Source organism: Varanus komodoensis, unplaced genomic scaffold (genome assembly GCF_004798865.1).
Source record: "Varanus komodoensis strain SLA01 unplaced genomic scaffold, ASM479886v1 scaffold1, whole genome shotgun sequence".
NCBI lineage: Eukaryota > Metazoa > Chordata > Lepidosauria > Squamata > Varanidae > Varanus > Varanus komodoensis.
The window spans coordinates 126,790,441-126,802,744 of NW_025335268.1; the positions used below are offsets into that span (position 1 = coordinate 126,790,441).

Genomic DNA, 12,304 nt, shown 5'->3' on the forward strand with positions numbered 1-12,304 from the left:
GCCAACATAAGTTCCAGTAACTGATACTGAAAGTCATCCCGCCTCTGATCTTGGAGGTAGCATTCATCCAGCATGACTGGTTGCCACGAACAGCCTTATCCTCTAGTGTTGTTTTTCTAATCATCCTTTAAGCCATGTAGCATGGTGTTACTCCTCGGGCAACAGAGAAGTTTAACTGGCAACTGTCATTTGCCATCAGGAAGAGCTCTGATTGATAGCAGTGAGTTTTGCATGCCCAGTTCCCTCCATCAACCAAAATATCCCCTTTATTAACCCCTCCCTGGCTTCCCGTGAGCCAAAGAGCTGGTTCATGTTGCATGTCTCAGCTCTAGCTGCCAGCCACAGCCCTCGAAAGCCAGAATTGGCACAAGAACAGCTAGGAATCACAATCACATTGTAAGCCAATAGTGATGATATTAGCTTGAAGAATGAAAGCAGGACTCAAGTGGGTGGGGAAGCAGCAGGTTCAGGAGGCGACAGGCCATATCAAATATGACCAGGCCTAATCCCAAGACCTGCAGACCTCTTAAGTGATCAATCATGGTTCAAATCTGGCCCCATGTCACAGTCCAGGGTGTGAGCAGCGGGAGTCAAGATGAAAGCACTGGGACCAGGACCTAGGGCAAGGCCAGTTCCAAGCCTGGTAGCTGGGCCAGAGGCAGAGTCATGGTCAAGAAACAGATCAAGGCAGGAATCAGGAGTTTGTAGCAGAACAAGGCAAGGGTGTGCTTTATGAGCAAGCCAAAGGCTGCAGGTGCCTGAGACTAAGTAAACTAGGCAGGGTTCAAGAGCAGCAGAAGGTATGGAAAGCAAGACAAGGCAGTAAGACAAGCCCAGGTAAGGCAGCAGCCTGATACAGCAAGGGTCAGGCAAGATGCAGGTGCTGAGCCACAGCTAGCGGAAGACACGGATTGCTAAGGCAGCCCCTAGAAGTAAGAGCTTGCTCTTATACAGCTCTTTTTCCCAGGTCTTCCTGCTGGTGCTCATCAGGCGACTGAGAGCTCCAGCAGGGCCCAATCCTGCAATTATTACAGTGGCCATTCCATTTCTGGTCACCAGATAGAGCCCCAGAGCTGCCAAAACACTGCAGTCAAAATGGGATGCCTTCAAAAGGATGATGGGAGTTCAAGCAGGGAAAATGACAGAGGGCATGGTGCAGATTTCAGCATGACTGTGAATCTGCTTGGATCTCTACCCAGGCAAAATGCTGGCAGACCTAATGGGGCCAAGGTCCTTTCAGGAAAAACAGTCAGGGTTCCCTACAGCCGGGTTTCATTGGACCAATATGTTGGATAGGATGCAGTTGCACTGGAGTTGACTGACAGGTGTGATAGAATGTATAAGCACTGGAAATGATATATTGTGTGTGATAGAACATATAAGCTTTGGAAATATTTGTTTTCTCAGTAAATTTGTGTGCATTAACCATTGTGCCCTGTCTGTTTTGATACATGATTTAAAACTTGTATACATTTACTTTTTATATATACTAGAGTGATCAAGCACAGTAGTGTTTTCATTTAATTGTCATTGGGAACTCTGAATTTTCTGTTTTCCTTTCCTCAAATATTTCCTTTGAGGTCTCTCTGTCCCAGAACACCATAACGACAATTTAATTATCTGAAGAAATTTTACAGTGAATATTTGAAATGTTTCCTGAGTCATATGTAGATTGGAACAAGTAAATAGTTTCATATTGAGATTTCAAAAAATGAAGGATGTCACATTTCATCCAAACATTATTCATAAACAGATTTAGGTTGGCAAAAATTCACATGGATCAAACTATTGCTTGTATCACTTTTATTTCATTACAGTTCATTGGGGTGAAGCTCAGTCCACTCGTGTCATGGAATTCTGTGGAAGAGATTCCATATTTCACAGTGTAAAAGCATTCAATTCTGTAGAACGGGAGTCCTGTGGACTTAACATGGTAGCATGAAGAATCAGAGGGAAAGAAGCAAGACTCAGCCTGAAGCAGCTGACACAACTGTTGGAACCGTTTATGCAGCTGCTGCAAAGCCAATCTGGTTGTTGCCCAGATCATACACAGAGTAGTAAGACCTGAGGAAAACATCACCAAGGATCCACAGAGGCTGCCCATTCTGGGATGGCAGGTAAGTAGGCATGATGCCAATGCTGCAATAACCACCGTTGTTCTGTGAAGCAAAAGGACAGACCTGAGTTACAACGCTTCAGCGGCACAAATCTTTCTCAAAAGCATAATAGCCATACAGAACCTGGGAGTAGTGAACTTCAGGTGCAAACCCTAAATTTCAATATTTAAAGTGTGTAAATCGGGCAGAATGTTGAATTCAAAACCAAAAAGTCTTGTGGTACCCTAAAGACGAACACATTTGTATTCTGGCATAAATTTTTGTGAACTCTAGACACCCTCCATAATAATTGCATGCATCTAGAGTGCACTGGAGTCCATGAACTGCTTTACCAGCACACTAAAGAGGTTAAAAGTGCCACAAGACCCTCCATGGACTTTTCTCAGTAGCTTCCAGACAGCTACCCTCCAAAATGTGAGAGTAAATATTTGTCATCTTTTCAAATATTGATGTTTGGTGGGTTGAATGAATGCATCTATGCACTGTACTAGTGGTTTTGCATGTAACATAACACTGGCCATATCCAGAGAGAGGCTGCTTTGCTCTGCAGTTCCAAAGCCGGGTGTGCAAAAACAGTGCAGTGCTTAATGGTGTTACATTATTCCCCATTGCGCATTCTCTGCCAGCATCCTGAACCGGCTTCTGAACTACCTATTCCTCTCAAGCCTGGAGTGGAAAGCACTTTCTAACGCTACTCTAAAGGTGGCTTTAAGCATCTTTTTTATATGTAGACAACCTTGACATTTTCATCTGAAATATAGCATGAAAATTAATTTTGCCACAAACCAGTGTGTGGGACGGACAACTGGCCCTGTGTATGGACCTGGCCTGCAGACCCACAAGGCCATTTCCAGGGTCTGAATCCAGCATGAGGGGCGTTAGCTGTTGAAGAGGAGCACGTACCTCAAGGACGTAGGCAGAAGGACTCAGAGGGAAGTTATTTCCATTGATGGTGAAAGTGATGGTGGGCATGCTCTGGATGTTGCTGCAGCTGACCACATACTGCGGGAGGGAGAAATAGGAGAAGGGCAGATGATACAGCATATTTCATATCATGGCTGCACTCAGACAGTCCAAGAGCCATAAGACCTCATTCTAAGGCACCCTTTCCTAGATCGTAACAGTGGGGTGCAGATGTTCTGAGAACCAATCTCAGAATGTTCTGACCTCCAGATGACACCACCCCTCCTCACTTCCTGCCTAAGTTAAAGGAGCTTCTGAGGAGCTCTGGACTCCTTCTCTGATACACTGAAACTGTAGGGTCATGAAGAACATGTCGTGCTGAGGATGCCAAAATTCTTTCATGCCAAAGCCAGTAGGACAAACTCTCCAGGTCCACCTTCTGCTGGGTGAGGGTGAAGGCAAAATGGGACGGCATCAAAAGCAACAGGGACAGGGAAAAATGCATACTTGCAACATGCCAGCATGTTACAACTTTAAGCTCTTGCTGCCAGTAACTGACCCCCAGGAGAGGCATTCTCCTCTGTGTTTCCTTGGGAAGTGGGTGTGAAAAGGTAGGAAATCAGCAGTCAGAAGGAAAGTGTGTGGCCTCCTGAGGCAGGTGTGACAGCCGGATTGGACAATCCCTGTGCTAGGTTTTCATATTCTCAGGTGAGTGGTGTCAGGCCCTCCCCTTGAACCCTGCGTTCCCCTACCTCGCCATTGCTGTCCTCCTGGGCTCCAATGTATTGCATCAGCTCTGCAAAGATCTGCCCTGGAGCAGTGAGAAGGGATGTTCCAGTATCCACAATCCCCTGGCATCCTTGACCGCACCAGTCGGTGATCTCGTTGCCAATGTAGAAACTAGGGATAAGAAATTGTGGAGATGTTAGCAGGCATATTTCTGTTAGCAGGGGGCACAAGATGGTGCAAAACCAAAGCTGACAGGCTTTGGTGATTTGGTGATTTTAGGGCTGCCATGGTCTTTCTTTGATGCAAAATGAGTGCCTCATAACCAAAGCAGGGTGGATGCCCTGCTCAGGTGTTTGCTATTTGGCTATACTAATCTCATTTCATCTCTGTGGTTTCACGGACAAGAAGCAGCACAAAAGCCAACAAAGGACTGCTGGGAATATATTTGGACTTGAGTGTCATTACCATATTCAGCTGGGCTTTAAAGCAAAGGATGCTCTTGCCCTTGAGCTATTGCTGGAAAGATGTTTACTCGACAAATCCAAATTCCCATTTCCAAACATAGGAATATTGGAAGCTGCCTTATGTTGAGGCAGTTGGTATGTCCAGCTAGCCTGGCATCATCCACACTGAATGTCAGCATTGCTGTAAGATTTCAGGCAGGGTTTTCTTCCCATATTACCTGAAGATGATTGGGCTGGTCAAGCATCTGCTCTTCCACCAAGTCATGGTGTTCCTCCATTGTGCACAGTGTTTGAGGACAAGCCTCTCAGGATCTCTCATCAGACAGCCTCTTGAAATTATCTTTGAGCCTGGGCTTACCTCTCAATCCCAATTTGCCAGTAAGCTTCTTGAGTGACTGGAGTCCAGAAAATCTGACCAGAGTATAGGTTGGAATCAACACCTCCCAAGACAAGCTCACCACCACCCTGGGAGCCCTCTTGCCTAATGGAGCAAAGGAACAACAGAAAAAGCACTTTGTGATCTCTATTGAGACAGTCACATTGCTGAGACATGTGGACAGAACACAGCACAAAACCTAGAAAGGGACAAGAGCCCACCAATGTCTCCATTGCCTACTTCTAATATGGAAGGTGCTGGGCACAGAGTAACAAAGGTCTGTCCTGCTTTGTTTTTAAACTACTGGGCATTTAAGTCACCAAAGCTGTGCGGCCAACCACTCTAGAGCCCTGATGTCTCCAGAAACTATCAGCAAAGACAGTGTGGAGTCATGTTCGGAGTGTTGGACTAAACTTTCTCACAGGTCAGTCTTCACAGGTTAGATGTTCAACATATTAACCACATCAACCAGGAACTTAGCATCGATAAATATCTAATTTCTTTTGTAAATTATTCTCTGAATAAATGCATCTTTTAGGCCTCCAATCTGTAATTTAAAGTGGACTTCCTCAGCCCAAAGCCCTTCAGGTATGTTGGACTTCCAAGCACATCACACCTAGCTAACACGACCATGGCTGTTAGTGGATGCTAGTCAAATATGTATAGGGATAGCAGCAGAGTGAGGGGAAGCTAAAGGGTAACAGCAGGGAAAAATGAATGCTTCCATGCTTACCCACTCAGGTAGAAGCTGAAAACAGGAGCATCAAGAAGGTTCTCCTGCAGCAGCCCTTGCATCACAGTGGTGGCACCACCAGCGGAAATGGAAGGATAGGCCAACCCCAAGATACCATCAAATTGGGAATAGACAAAGTTAGTGCCGGGCTCAGTCTCACTCAGGCCAAATTCCTGGTTTGAAATTGAAATGCCTTGGATCTAGAAGGGAATGGTAGGAAAGAGTTTGCACAGGAAAACCAAGAACGCTCAAGAATGAATGAACAAACAACCGAACGAACGAACGAATGAAAGAAACTGCCAGAATAACATAACAACTGATTAAAGAAATGCCTTTCCTCTTTCCTACTTACCGTAACAGTATCATAGCCAAACACCCCAGTGAGACTCCCAGTTCCATATTGCAGAGAGAAGGTTTGGCCATTGCTGGAATACGTGGAAGACTGGCTGGGGTCGAATAATGGATGGTTTGCTAATGTGGGAAATTGAGAAAGACAGAAAAGTGTCAGTTTTGCGTGCACCCTAAAGCTAGGTAATTTTATGTTTCCCAGGTTTTTCCTGCCCACCACTGAAATTGAAGTTGCCACTGGCTAGTAGCAAAATATTAACCAAAGGGACCGCCGTCTCCTTGACTCACACAACATTGTTCACCCCATTACACTGGGGTGGGGGATACTCACTGCAGGCCTCACTCTGGCAGTAGACAGATGGCACCCAGAGGTTGGACGACCCAGTGTCAAAGAGAACCAAAAAGTTCTGGGCTGGAGTTCCAATGCTGATCTGTCCATAATAGGACATCTGGAGAAAAGAGGATGTTGTCATCAGCAATGGCCTCCCCTCATTGCTTGCCACGTACCTTCTGAGCACATTCAGTAGAACATGTTGCAACACAGAAGAAACCGAAGCTGCTTGTGGTTATGTGTTCATCCATCAAAAAATGGACAAATTACCATTATCAGATGTCTTCTGTGAGCAGATAGCATTATTCAAGGAAAGAAATATGCATTTCAGATTTGGAGGCTTTAGTGAGACATGAGTTCATGCCACACGATTCTGGTAGCTCTTCACCATATGTTCATATGGCTGTTTCACTAGTAACACACAATATGACCATTTTCTCAAGCCTCGTTCACTGTTTAGCAATGCCCATATAGGAATGATTGTGCTCAGCCTCAGTCACCTGCTAGATTTCAAAGGAGGTACATCTCCCTCCTCTGAGTTCCCACCCTCTTCCATCTCTTTTAAGTTAGAGCTATGCACCACTGGGACCATAATTCAGCTCTTAGAGCAGGGGTCCTCAAACTTTTCCACCAGAGGTCAGTTGGAAGCTGCTGGTGCTGGGCGCGGGCCGGAAAGGTGGTGCCTGGTGGTGCGTGCGGCCAGTGAGGGGGCAGCGTGTGCGGGTGGGCACGTGCACAGCGAGGGGAGGCGAGGGAAGGCACGTGCCATGAGGCAGGCACATGAGGCAGCGGCTTGCTTGCTCAGAGATCATTTTCTCCGAGCGAAAAAACCACGGCCTCTCGCATGCATGGCGAGGTGGGCAGCAGCAGGCGTGCGCGTGGGCATGCGCACGGCAGGTCCAAATGGGCATGGCGGGCCAGAGAAATGGGCATGGTGGGCCGGATCTGGCCCCCAGGCCATAGTTTGAGGACCCATGTCTTACAGTTTAAGGTAAACTGCCTGTTTTTCAGTATTGCCTTATTAAGACATAGCAATGACATTCCATTAGGATTGGGCTCCTGATTCCCTCAAGCTTTTCTTGAAATCTCAGCTAGTTCTCTTTGCAGTGTCCATCTTTCCATAATCATGGCAGTTCTTCTCGAAGAGTCATACTCACGTCCATATAATTAGCCAGGGGCTCATATGCTGTGGCAAACTGATTGAAGTATTTGCTTGCTGGATCATAATGGTGGTGCTTGACATAGTGTTCAAGGACACCCTTCTCCTTCATCACCTCCCTCATGGACTTGAACCTTTTCAGGGGAACTCTGTATGGGATAGAGATTTTGGCAGAGGATTGAAGACAGCTGCAAGCTCTTCCCACATGGGTACTCCTAGTGGGATACTACCTTCAGACTTGCATTTTCTGACTTGCTGTATAGCATACCTTGGCCAATTACACTGACTACCCTCTGATTCCATCAAGAGTCAGTCTAATCCAACATCCTAAACTTGAATGATTACACACATTCTGATACGCTGTGTTGTTATCATGCACTGGAAATGTGAGAACAGTGCTTGTAAAAACAGGAGCAGCGCCTTCCATGCACACACAGGAGCCAACCTTATCTTCTGCGAACTTGGAAGTCTCTTCCCTGCCTGCATGTGCATCATGAAGGCGTACTTATTATTCAACCTATCCAGCTGATCCAAAACACAAACTGAACCATTTTGGATCCTGTGTTTATCTTTCCCTTTTCTTCCATGCCTTTGTCTATTTAGGTTATGATCCCCAAAGGAAAGCACCTTTCTGGACATACTGTGAGTATCACAATGAGTTGCAGCAAAACATAATGGGTATTTAAGGTGTCCAAAGACACTGATGTTTTCCCAGATGCACAGGTAGCAAAGTGCTGAGAACAAACAAATAAAGGGTAGCTGGCATCATTATCTGTTCCTCGGTGGCTTCTGTCATCTGACTGGCTACTTCTGAGCAAGAATGCTGAAATCAATGGATCATTGTGCTAATATGCTCATACAGCAAGGCTGTTCTTATGATGAGAAGCCCACACAGGAGGGATCAGTGCAGTTCTTTATATTACTCTAACATGTCATTCTTGCAACTCACTAGAAATACAAATGAAAGACACAGCCATGTATACATAGATTTTGAACTGAGGCCAATTTCATTTAGTTCCTCCCAAGTAAACAGATAGGCACTCACAAATCTAGGGCACTGTAGAGGTGGGGAAAGTGAACAAAAGGGCAATCAAAATGATCGACAGGCTGGAGTCACTTCCCTATAAGGCAGGGACAACATCTGGATTCTTAACTTAGAAAAAAATAAATGATCGAAATGTACAGAATTATGGTGGGGAAAAAGTAGACAGGAGATCATTCTAGCATGTGGTGTTAGCCCATGGAGGTAAAGGGAAATACTTCTTCACACTGCTTCACACTGTTCAACTAAAGTAGGCATGATTAGCTTCTGTATCCTATGCATGTCTGCTTCCAAGTAACTACATGCTTAATGTGCAGTTAAGCATGTAACGGGATTGTCGTTTAACTGGAAAGCAATAGGGCACAAGCTGCTCATCATATCTAACTACTGTCATTGGTTTTAAGTGACCCTCGCAATAAGATTGCACTTTGAGCCCGAGTCCCTGGGGTATATGCTTATCCTTTGCAGGGTGGGAGCAGAGGCACTTCACCTCCCTCTCCTTACCTCTGTACCAGATGAGCTTTCACCCATTTCGCAAAGGCATTTCCTTCCACACCAACTACAAGGTGGAGGAGGAAGGATAGATCACAGTTTCCATCCTTTGAGGTGGGCATGCTGCCTCTGATCTTGGATCTGGAAATCTAGCAGCTACAGGGCTGCTTTCTCCAGCTGCAATGCCATATGCCTTCCTTAACTGCGGACTAAACCCCACTATGCACACTAAACACAGTTGGACTTAATACAGGTGGATAGGACTGAGCTATGCATCATAATATCTTCAGCTCAACTGGGGCATTAGATTCTAAAATATAAATAACAGAATTGCTTCTTTTCTTTTTCTTTACTTTCGAATCAGAATCTTTTTCTTTTCTTTTGAATCAGAAACGTAGCCAATAGACAACAGATTGTTACTTTCTACAACAAAATGCAATATGAACATCACTTACTGGCCCACATATTTATTATTTATTATACAATTATTTATTATTTGTAGTCTAATTTCAAATCACCCATTGGCTGACATGCAATCTGGGGTTTTTTTTAAGATAAAGTGGTCCAGAATGCATGCAAGCAATCATCCAAATGGCCAATGCATCCAATACCTACCATGTCTGCCCTTTTGCTCTGCCCACCAGGCACAAGCAAAACCGCGGAGCAACTGGGAAGCCTTTCATGCCATTAAGCCATACTTACTTGATGACAGCCCCCTCACTGAGGTGGAGGCACACCAGGGCAAGGATCAGCCACTTCATGGTGATCTTGTCTTGTCTGCCGTTTCCAAAGTGAATTCTTTGGCTACTCTAGTATGACACCAGGTGCAAGTTGGTTTTCCCTGGTCCCTTCTTATATACCCTGCATGAGGCAGTCTCCTCCACCCACCACATGCGACAAAGTCACACATCAAAATCTTATCAATGGGTCAACAATATATCATACTGCAGTTATTCCAAGGAACATGGAAAAATCAAAACAAGTGAATACAGATTTATTTTAAGGCCAAGCTTTGGGCGCCAAGGTTGGTACTGGCTCTTATCACTGTACATTCTAACCCCAAAATACACACAACTAACCAGACACATCAACCCTGAAAACTGTCTCCAGTTGCTCCACTTGTTTGAGCATACTGATTATTAGGTTGCACACCTTCTCAAGGGCAGTTGGAAGGAAAAGTCTGCATGTGGATCTTTGATTAGAATGAAAAAAATACATGGCCATAATCAGTCATGTGATCTTCACTCTTTCCATCCACAGTCTGATCAACAGGGTACCAGTCCCACAGGAATACCGAAGCAACCCAAATGGAAAGTCTGATTCTTTGATTACAGCAGAAAAGACCCACAGTTGGTGAGAAGGAATTGGTCACGGACTGTGATGGTAATCATGAGCATTATGGCATGGCGGAACACTAGACTGTGGGATGCCATGGCCCTGTGCTGAAGCACACTGGGGCACTGGATTTTCTTTGTACTAGGCCAGTCATGTGTCCATCTAGCATGGAGGAGACGTTATTCTGTTGGACAGCAATTCTCTTAGGTGTCAGGCAGAGGTCCTCCTCATCACCTACTTGACACTCCCCAGTTCTTCCACCTAGAGATATCAAGGATTGAACCTCAGATCTTCTGGGACCTTCTGGATCTGAAACAGGTGTTCCTCCACCACTCTCACCACGCCTTTTTTGTAGTCAGGCATCAGTCGTATATTACAGAAGCGCAGACATATGACAACCACTTAATTCTATTGGATTTGAAATTTTTAAGATACAGTTGTATGCCAGTGATTTCCCCCACTGGGCACCAGTTTTCATCTCCCAACCATTTGTGCCCTACCTGAGACTGTGAAAGAGTGATATGCATAAGGTAACTCAGGAAAATACATGCATGAATGGAGATTTCAACCTGAGATCTCCATATGCAACCCTATAGTCTCATGCAGTGAACTTGGCATATCCTAAAAGTACAATGAGTTTTCAGTTATTTACTTTGCCATTATTGCATTTATAACTCCAGGGATGGGGTTAGGGAAAGGTACTTCTGGACTCTTCTATCTCCCGTACCAAACAAACATGGTTGGGTTTGGATTCTGTGACTTGAATAGCAGGGTATATATCATTGCTGCTTCAGCTCAGGCAGCAAACTGTCTTGGGCCAGACTTGTAGCTTAGTATGGTTGGCATTGACTGGCTACAGCTCCCCAGAATCTCAGACAAAAGCCCTTCCTAGCCCTACCTGGTGATACCAGGGACTGAAAATAGCACTTCCACACAAAGTTGTTGCACTGCTATTGAATTATATCCATATCCCTGTAGATTTGGCAATTCCCAGTATAAATAAAAAATAGGGTACTGTTCTCATAAACATATGAGCAACTATTTAGTATTTAAAAAAACACCAAAATATGTACAGTGGTTCTATGCCAATGCCACACTATTTCAAGACCCTTCTTGATGTGTTAACCTATTTTGCTTGAGAAAATGTGCACCCTTATTCTCCTATTCTGTAGCCAGTGCTACAAAAAGTAACTATACTAGTCTAAGCATGCTGTCTTACTTCTGGAAGTTTTCCTGGTCATTTGAATAGTTAGGGTGCAATCCTATGCATATTTAGACAGAAAACCATCCTGAAACATTTTTTACTAAATATTCATAGACTGAGCCCCTAGGCTTTTAATTCTGCTGCTTGATAGAAGGTCCCTGTTTCCATCACACTTTTCACCTTTCTCCACCTTCAAATATTTGAAATCTTATCCATGGCAAAGATCTCAATCACTACTAAAAGGTCAATGTGAACCAGAGGCTTATTAGTTACCAGACAAGCAGCTACAAGAGCATACCTGGTACTGCTCAATTCGATAGGCTTTGCTGTTTAGTTCACATATGTGCCACGTGGCAAAGTTATTGCCCTCTGTAGTTTGAATGGTCAAAGATATTTGACCATTCACATAAAGGGAACCTTATCTTATGTGATATACAGTGGAAACAAGTTCCTATGCATCTCATAATTTAAGGTCACAGAACAGAACCCTGGTGGGAAAGATAAATGAAACTGTGCACACTTAACCATGCAGCATTGGAGGTGCTCAGATGTGAATGGCATTCACAAGATTTGCAGGACAACCACTGGAAGTGAGCTACTATATAGGCTACAAATTACCTTTCTTTATCAATTGGATCAATAAGGAAGTTGCATGCACCATCATACTAAAGGATTCCCTGGATCCTAATATTCGTCTTCAAATACTTCCTGAGATGTTCAAATTACAATTGCCCAATTTATAAATTTGTATAATTTGTCTGTATTCTCATTTCAGACTGACCTCTCTAAGGGTTTCATCTGTTACTGCATGTCAAACTTGTGCTTTCAAGACTTGCTTTTGTAGCTGTCTACTCCTTTAATTCTACCAAAGTATGTTTATGTTGGTTGTTTCCAGCTTTTTCAGGCCAGGACCACTTTATTTTATTTTATTTATTTATTTATTAAAACATTTTTATGCCGCCCCATTCGCCAAACTTTAAACTCACCCTTCTATAAGGTACCCAGTTCTCAGGGTTTCCCTCCTATAGTTTGTATCCCTCTGTACTATTCTAACCCTAGACTTTCTGTTTT

At 44.3% G+C, this 12,304-nt stretch overlaps 1 protein-coding gene across 1 annotated transcript; it reads right to left on the minus strand.

The window, feature by feature from the left end:
- Positions 1–1,835: 1,835 nt before the first annotated feature.
- LOC123034147 (gastricsin-like) lies at positions 1,836–9,482 on the minus strand. Its single transcript, XM_044451303.1, has 9 exons — positions 9,397–9,482; positions 7,159–7,309; positions 6,002–6,119; positions 5,675–5,793; positions 5,323–5,522; positions 4,572–4,694; positions 3,773–3,920; positions 3,021–3,119; positions 1,836–2,159 (listed from the first exon to the last, which is right to left on the minus strand). Exons 1-9 carry the CDS (start codon positions 9,453–9,455, stop codon positions 2,004–2,006), a joined length of 1,173 nt encoding a protein of 390 aa, XP_044307238.1. The 5' UTR covers positions 9,456–9,482; the 3' UTR covers positions 1,836–2,003.
- Between the last annotated feature and the right edge of the window lie 2,822 nt (positions 9,483–12,304).